The sequence below is a fragment of the Sinocyclocheilus rhinocerous genome, unplaced genomic scaffold (genome assembly GCF_001515625.1).
Source record: "Sinocyclocheilus rhinocerous isolate Xijiao unplaced genomic scaffold, SAMN03320098_v1.1 scaffold3266, whole genome shotgun sequence".
Lineage (NCBI taxonomy): Eukaryota > Metazoa > Chordata > Actinopteri > Cypriniformes > Cyprinidae > Sinocyclocheilus > Sinocyclocheilus rhinocerous.
This window is the reverse complement of record NW_015623466.1, coordinates 303,566-312,723: the sequence shown is the minus strand read 5'-3', so window position 1 is coordinate 312,723 and position 9,158 is coordinate 303,566. Positions and strand designations below refer to the sequence as shown.

The 9,158-nt window shown below is 38.8% G+C and overlaps 1 protein-coding gene across 1 annotated transcript in view; it reads left to right on the top strand.

Annotated features, from left to right (window-relative positions):
- The window catches only part of LOC107748743 (protein sidekick-1-like), a gene marked incomplete at its 5' end in the record, with an annotated part of 201,234 nt that overhangs the window by 91,181 nt on the left and 100,895 nt on the right, over positions 1-9,158 (top strand). The window contains 4 exons of the mRNA XM_016563717.1: positions 2,159-2,242; positions 4,319-4,513; positions 7,114-7,230; positions 8,795-8,962. Of these exons, the coding sequence (XP_016419203.1) occupies positions 2,159-2,242; positions 4,319-4,513; positions 7,114-7,230; positions 8,795-8,962 (564 nt within the window). The remainder of the gene's footprint in view (positions 1-2,158; positions 2,243-4,318; positions 4,514-7,113; positions 7,231-8,794; positions 8,963-9,158) is intronic.

Sequence of the window (9,158 nt, the reverse complement as noted above, 5' to 3'; positions counted from 1 at the left end):
TAACAATGAACGAACATAAAACTGGAAAAATATCAAATCTCCAATGGAAATCAAATGCTCATAGTCAGGACATACGTGGAAAAGAGAAACAGATACACTTCTAATACATTTAATAATGTGATCATAATAATGGTGGTGACTAGAGATGCACTGATCGATCGGCCAGGGATCGGAATCGGCCGATTTTCCTCATGATCGGCCCGGATCGGTAATCAGTCGGTCAGTCTCACTTCTTTCCGATTTCGAGCCGATCCGTTTTGTTACCAGCGGCACAGGCAATAACATCAGCCGCGCATTCTAACTCTCATCTCATTTGTTGACTCTCATCAACAAAAGTGCACATTTTCATTTAATTGCAATTAACGTGCAATTAAGTGTCCAAAAGCATCACATTTTGTTACAGTTAAGTATATTATTTTAAATTATTTCCATAATAAGTTTGCTAAAGTGTTCTTAAATGGACCTGTAGCACAATGACCAATGACTTCACCTGTGCCCTGATCTTTATTAAAAACTGAGGGGGAGAAGTTTAACACAAGTGATAATACAATTATCACCCCAAAAAAAAAAAAAAAACGAACTGTCTGCGTTTAAAATTGAGAAAGACAAGCTTCTAAAATGAGCATGTCGCTAACTAGCTTAGCCGCTAGATGCCGAAATAACACATTAGATTAAACTATTTGTGCACATAACTCGATATATTGCGTTTGAATTCCTTGTTTCGCTTGCGTATTGGAGCAGGGAACCGGGCATTAACGATACGATGGACATCGCTGATTCTTACTTGTAGATCTCGGAGACATCTAGAAAATACTGACATTTTGGGCGACACGAATGAAAACCGTATGAAAACTGATATCCCGACTTCTGGCGACAGCGGAAGTTCATCGCTACGCTTGTGCACAGAGTCCATTGAAATTGTACAGATGCAAATAGATAAAGTATGATAAAATAAAGACTTATGTGTAGTTTGAATGTTTTCTTTCCTGAAAGGCGACAAGTTATGAAAGCAATAGCCCAAAACCGAAAAATTGACCAGTGCCAAAAAAAAAAAACCTAAAAAAAACAACGGTTTTGACTGTAATGTCTTACATTAATATGTACTTTAACATTAACAAATAAATCATCACATTTAAATTTCTGACTTCCGTCTCACAAAAATATCCCCTGCCAGAAAAAAGGTGTCTTTAACAGCTCGTCATTGAGACAGAACCCTAAAAGGGACACATTTGTACCTTATTTAATCCTAAAAGGTGTGTATTAGTACCATAGAGTAGTAATATGTATCCTTAAGCTGCTTCTATGAACCTTTTAGAGATAAATAAGGTACAAAAACGTCCCTTTAAGGGATACTGTCCAAGTGACAAGCTGTTGTACCCCTAAAGGTACGATTTTGCACATTTGTTTAGCAGTGATATGAATTTACATGACTTGGAAGTCATATGGACTGCATGTGTAAAAGTGCAGTGTGAACAATTTGACTAATATTTCCCTCAGTTTTCTACAGAAGACTTGTAACAGTATGGAGATAAATAAATGATTGTCAGAATTGTATTTTTGGGATGAACCGTTCCTTTAAAACAAAACAGCATTCATACAGATCTGTTTACAGTATAATGTGAACATAATCAATGGCAGATTTTCCTCATTACAGACTCATAACAGATGTTTTATAAGCATGAAATCTATAATGTAAGACTGCAGTATTGTGAGAAAGTGAAGTCTCAGTGGCCATCTGTGCCTCTGCAGGAAGTCCAAACATTACAGTAGAGGACGTTGTGCATTAGGCGAGTGAACGAAACATGCCCACCAGTGCTCTCAGTCTTAATGGGACGCTTCCACATGTCTGACTGCCGAAGACACGTGACCACATTAAGCCCACAAGCCGAGCATTTCAATTTTGACAGTGTTTATGAATTCATTACTTTTGCTCCAGTAAACGTTCAGTTGCTACAGAAAAGGGAATCAATTTGTCCCACGCCCATCTGCGCTCAATGAAAATACCGTTTTTAAGAAAATACATTGAATTCCTCTGACGGAATCATTCGATTATTTCTGAAGCTGTTTATGAATTTCAATACCTCGAAAAACGTCATTCTTTTGTATTCAGTTGAGAAATGTCACTGTGTTCTCAAATAAGCTTATTTGCTTTTTGCAGAGGCGCCCTATTTCACCGCTGAGCCCAGGAGAAAGATGATGGGAGAGGTGGAGAAAAGCGTGGATATCCAGTGCCAAGCTCGAGGTGAGTGTTTTACGTGCGGGACTTAAACCGAGGGGGCTGGATTGATTCGAGATTTCTAAGTATACTCTGCAATATGCTTTACACACAATAGACATACAATACACTTCAACCCCCTTCTGATCCTAGCGCTTCATTGAGTGCTCAGAGCTTTTGTAGTCGGTAAGCTTAGTTACGTAAAGGTATTTATAGCAATTTTCACATCGCTGCCGCCTACCGTCGTGAATGAAGTTCCAGGAACACCGTGCGGGTCTATTAACCAACCCCGAGGGCTGTGTCCTGCTCTGTTTGGGGGTGATTTATAAAATCTGTGCATTTAGAGGATATCAGCGTTCCTTCGTGGAAGACAGATGGCGGCCTTTCGGACAAGTGGCGAAGAGTTTACGATTAGCTGTGAGATATGAGGTGTTGATGGGAAGGGGCTTAAACCATTATCATTATAGAGTGGAAAAATGGGCGATGAAATGGTATTGGTTTTCTGCCAGAAATATTCTCTAGCTTTCTAATAGTGCTGGAATGGAAAGTCAGCCCAACTGTTATAACCGTACTTATATTTGTCCATTGAGGTTCAGGCTCGGCTCAGCTGCAATTTCAGCGAGGGGTAAAAATGATCCCTCAGCATCAGATGGGCTGCGAGAAATAAAAACAAGCGAGTCACCCCGGCGTATCCTCAAGAGTGGAAAGTGGAATCAATCCATTACCTCTCTTATGTGCTGCTTCTGGGACCGTTCTCACTTTTTTTATGTGGCTGGATTGAAAGGAATCCTTTTGTTTTGAGAAGTTATATCTCTCCAGAGCAGAATCAGAAGTCTTCAGCTCTCGAGGATCAAGGAAAAGACTATAACACATGCCCAGAGCCCCTCGCTCTTTTGATAAGTCTCGGAAAATTTACACGGCAAAGTCTGCGGCTGTTTGCTGCCGAGTGGAGCTTGATACAGCCGTTAACCACAGGCGAAGAGCACTAAATGAGTTTGAATAATACAATCTGGTGGCCTTCTCTTGATGCAGACGAGAGCCACAGCGAGTGATGATTTTCTCTGTCTAGCTCTTTCAGCTGTTACTTAGATCATTCCCCCCGAGAGTGCGCTTTTCCAAGCTGCTGGAATATTCTTAGAAACGTGCTAGCCGAATCTGTTTGGAGGCTTAAGGCCTCAGATCATCTCATTTCCACTTGACACTTCATCTTTTTTATATCCTACAAAGGGTGCAGCCAGCATTTTCAAAATTAGACCTATGAGTGTGTGTATAATAAAGTGTGTTTAGACCAGGGCGGTGCATGTGGCTTCATACCGCACAGGCCTGAGCTTCCAAAAACAAGAATGGGGATAAACGTAGTGTAATTTCACTTTGGCAAAATGGATTCACTGAACTTGGGAAGCTTATTTAATGTAGTGTCGGCTCAGACAATAGACCAACAATACTAGGAGGCTTTAGCAATTAGCTTAGCTTTGGATTCTATCTATCTATCTATCTATCTATGTCTGTCGGTTTTAGTAGGTATTGAATATTTGATATTTAATACTAAATTCCTCTATTGTTACACTGCGATTATTTTTAAAATGTACCTTTAAAATTTAGTTATCCTGTTAAATATCTTTAGTAAATCTCAAAATGGATATCCATTGTTTATATTGTACGTTATAATGTTGTGATTCCTAAATTCACCTTTAAATGGACATGTAAATAGATTTAAATTTAGTTATCATTATTAATTTATTTAGACAAATAATATGCTGTTTTAATGTCTGCCTTTTGTCTGTGATCAGCCATAATGTGAAAATATTTATTGGCTTTTGACTTTATTTTTAACTTAAAATTTGTATACATGTAATGTATTTATATACGTAATTTAAATTTTTATATATATTTTTTTTCTTTTTTTACTTTCTATAACTTTCTGACCTTTAAAAAAAAAAAAAAAGCATTTCAAATTATTAAACACTTTTCTTTAAAAAAAAATTTCATTTTATTTCCAGGTTTCATTTAAAGTTTTATTGAAAAATTCTGGACCCAGTTGTTCAATTCCTACCTTCATCTGACCATCATAGTGACCTATCATGTTGTGCTTTTAATTCCCAGGGGTGCCCATGCCAAAGCTGGAGTGGTATAAGGATGCCGTGCCCCTCAGTAAACTCAACAACCCCCGCTACAAGGTCACCTCCAGCATGGGCCTTCAAGTCAGGAAGCTACAGCCCGTCGATGCCGGAATCTTCCAGTGCTTCGCCAGGAACTCGGCCGGAGAGGCTCAGGTCCACACTTACCTGGACATCACTAGTGAGTCTGACCCCGAGGCGGGCCTGCGGGGCGTCATGCATTCTTTATCGCACGCTTTCCAGACTCGATGCTACTAATTATTGACACACAAACAATCGAGACATTGTCAAGGGTATTAGATGTGGCCAGCTGCAAAGTGCACCTTCTCTCAGCCGTTGTACAGCAGTTCCCCGCCGTGACAGATGTGTTGTTCCTAATCTACGGTTGTGTGATTCTCACTCCGTTCCATAAGAGACACAACGTCTCCCTGTGGAGAGGCCTGTCTGGAGTTGATTACATCGTAGTGTTTGTCAGGGCACTGCCCTGATCCGTACATGAGGACATTAAGACCCCCTCAGAGGAGCACTCTCATCACACAGATAATTACCACAGCCCCGACTGCACATATTTACTGCATGTAGATTGCCGTAATGATTTTAACTTCCAGCTGTATTGACCTTTGAATCATCCGATTGTCTGTGATTGTACAGGCCATTTTTGGGAATGAAGCTACGTCATTAAAAAGAGCAATATTTTGTCTAAAAGGAAACGTTTTACAGTCTTCAGGGTGTGTTCAAAAAAAAAAAAAAACTTATACCGTTTTAGATCACAAAACCCTCACTAATAAGCTGAACTTTAAAGTAATAAAAATAAAACAGAATAAGGACCCTTTAATGAAGATAAACAATTCATTTCAGGTCTCAAAGAAAGTTTTAAGTTATTAAAAAAAGCAATTGCTGAAGATCTCGCATGGAATCTGGCTTCTTCTCTCTTGCATATTGATTGTGCATATCTAGACTCGCTCATTGAGTGTTCAATCAAAGCTGTGTTAGTTCTTCTGCTGGCTATATTATTCCTGTATAGATCTGTTTCATGCTAAAGTGTTCAAGGAAAAGTACAGTGGATGAATGCTAGTGTGATATGTAATCACTCACCAGGCCTTTATCTCCCCAGAGAGCCTGTGAACGGGGTCACCGTAAAAAACACTGCAGCATTAAAAAGTGTTGATTTTCAATGTCATACTACCTCAGATTTTTCAGTGTCGAACATTGTGTCAAGATGTACAGTTCAAGTGCTCTAGCAAAGATAGTGCTGAGATGCCTTCATAATACATGCAAGTAAGAGATCTAGAGGTTCATTTAACAATTTTTTTTTTTTTGCAAAATGGTATTTCGTTGCTTCTTGCACATTTTGCAGAATATTTAAAATGAGATGTCCGATAATAAAAGCGTGCTCAGTTTTATCCAAAACAGATATATGTGAATCTGGCAGTGGTTGTTGCAGTGTTATTACGTTGGTTGTTGTATGTACTGTATTGCAGTAGTTTAAAAAATGCAAACATGAGGTAAAAATGCATTTGCTGTTCGTTGCTTCTTGCACATTTTGCAGAATATTTAAAATGAGATGTCCGATAATAAAAGCGTGCTCAGTTTTATCCAAAACAGATATATGTGAATCTGGCAGTGGTTGTTGCAGTGTTATTACGTTGGTTGTTGTATGTACTGTATTGCAGTAGTTTTTAAAAATGCAAACATGAGGTAAAAATGCATTTGCTTAACCAACCAGGCCATTTTAGATTGCTTCTACAAGTCTTTGAGCTCTTTTTGTCGTGACTCATGTCTTTTATAGCACTCTGCATTTCAAGTGCAGTTATGTACCAGGAGACCAACTGAACAAGTCAGAAAAGCCACACATGTGGAGCTGTTTATGTGATGCAATGGCAAAAATGTATTAGTTTACTATTAATGCACTATGGTAAAAGCTTTGTCAGGTTATGACTTAATATTGTACTAGGGACTGCACGAAATTAAGTCTTTATTAATCAATGATCTGTAGTTTTAATTTTAGCTGGAAACTGCTGTAAATTGTAGATAGGTTTATGAAGTTTTGCAGATATTTTGTTCTGTAGGTAGAAGCAAGTTTTTCCAATGAGCCTTGGTTGCAATAATCTGTATCTGTATTAGTCATAGAAATACTGGTCAGTCTGGAAAAAAATACTAGACTGTGATTATATACTGTGACTATGATAAAAAAAAAAAATTACTCGTAGCATAATATACAATTTTGGTTATACTGCCCAGCCTTACCGGCGTGGCATCAGTATTCATGTGATAAAAATGATGTAAAGCAATTGGAAAGCAAGCTGTAATGGGTTTTATATTTCTGTCTCTACTGTTCCAAATGAATATGGAACATATTCAACAATGCATCCAAACAGCGATCTTTTGCTCTCAAACAGCAGTATGTTTTACTTTTCCAAATAGAAATACCTGTTCATTTACACATCTCTGCCTATTAAAAATGACCTAGCAACTCCACAATGCCACACTGGGCACCCAATCAGAACAGTATAATTAGATTCATGCTTGTTGTTTACCGTCTCTGATTTGAAACACAAATTTGCAGACATGTCCCGCATCGCAATAAAAAGCATCAGTAGTGTTTTGATGGACATAACATTGTTTTAATACAATTTACTGGCTGGTGTTTGGCCTCTTGTAATAATTTGCGTGTTCCTGTGGGGGTGTGTGGGCGGACTGCATTAAGCGTGAATGAGGGGCCACTGAACGGATGTGGCGTTTTCTCTTCCTGATTAAAAACTGTGACTGTGTGTTTTGCAGGTATGGCTCCGGCCTTCACCGCGGCGCCGGTCGACATCACTGTCACAGATGGAGCGGTGGCCACGTTCACCTGTCAGGTATCTGGGGCCCCTAAACCTGCCATCATCTGGAAGAGAGGTAAAGCTAGTGCAAAGTGATGTTTGATTTGAGCCGTTTTAGCATTTGTAATTCACTAATGAACAAGGCATAAATCACATCTGAGCTCTGCTCCAAAACCTATAGAGTTGCCTTCTTGCCTGCTGCCTACATTGGAGCGTTTTAACTATTCAGTCTTGGATCCATACAATTTGCAGCCTTCTACATAGGCTGGAAATCCACATGCTGCCTGTGTAGGGGACACTTGACTCACAACTGAGTTCACTTGAGGTTGATGTTGGCAAGTGAATGGCATGAAAGTACACTGCATACCTGAATATTACAGTTTGTGTCAATGCTTTTCAGCACTAAATAAAATATAAGTTCATTTACATTTTAATTATTTCATCAGAATCTTTTCTAGGATTGCCTTTGCATAAAATACACTAATGTTTAAAGGTTTGGTTTCAGTAACATGTTTTAAAAAATGTTTCTTATGCTCATCAATCATAATATCTAAATACAGCAAAATCAGTAATATTGTGAAATATTAGTACAGTTTAAAATAACTTTTCTATTCAGTCTTCAGTGTCACGTGATCCTTCCGAAATCATTCTAATACGCTGATTTGCTGCTGAACAAACATAACATTCTTAAAAATCAGTTGAAAACAGTTGTGCTGCTTAATATTTTTGTGGAAACTTTGATACAATTTTTCAGGATTTTTTATTAAATAGAACAGCATTTGTTTAAAATAGAAGTCTTTTTTAGCAATGTAAAAGTGTTTACAATACATAATGCATTTTAAGTTTATCTGTAACAACAATTTCATCGATCTTGTATTCCGTTTTGGACTTTTCCCCCTCCGTTGTTGTCACAATGCATTCTGCATTAAGGATACTTTCAATCCTATTTTAGAATTTGGTCAAAATTAGATTTATTAGGAGGCAGCATAATTAGGTTGACTACTTTTTGGAACAGTCTTTACATTAAGAGCATCTATGCTTACCTAAAATGTTGTCTCCGCAGGCAGTTAGCTAGGTTTTGAAACGGAGCATCAATGTGCAGAAGTAATGTCAGTATTAACATGAGTCCATCTCGGCCCTGCTGTTTTGTTATGTGTACTAGTGCTATATTTTACTGATTACAGCCAGATCGCAGGCATCCTCTCCGCTTTGTTACTGCAGCGGAGGCATAAATTGATGTATGAGGTTGTGTGTTTTGTGCTTCACAGGAAGCCATTAAGATGTCTTTGTTGCAGCCGATTGGCAACACAAAAGATCATTTCATGCAAGAGTAACAAAAAAAAGTTCCATTATATTCTACAACTGTTCTGGCGATATTCATGAAGTCGTTTCCATAGCATTCCCAATTATGAAGCGGCATATTTAATAGCGGCCCCTAACAAGGTAGAGAGCTCTGCATGCGGTTTAAGGAGGATTTTCCTCTGGGAAACCTTTAAGCTTGTAATAAAATCATCCTGGACTCCGACACCATGCATAGTGATGTTCTATTAATTCCTTATATGGAAGCAGATGCGAGATGTTGAGCTAACTGGTGTGTGTGTGTGTGTGTGTGTGTTTGTTTGCATATGTATGCGCATCAGATACTCAGATCCTCGCCAGCGGTTCGGTGCAAATTCCACGTTTCACCTTGCTGGAGTCCGGCGGTCTGCAGATTCAACCGGTGGTGCTGCAGGACACGGGGATGTACACCTGCTACGCCGCTAACTCAGAAGGAGCGATCAACGCCAGCGCCTCCCTCACCGTATGGAGTAAGAGAAACACACTTAATCTGAACGCATCTTTCCACCACAGAATAAAAAAAATTCAAGGGATAGTTCACCCTAAATGTAAATTCTTTCATTAATCACTCACCCTCATGTCGTTCCAAACCTGTAAGACCTTTGTTCATCTTCGGAACAAAAATTAAGATATTGTTGATGAGATCCGAGAGCTTTCTGTCCCTGC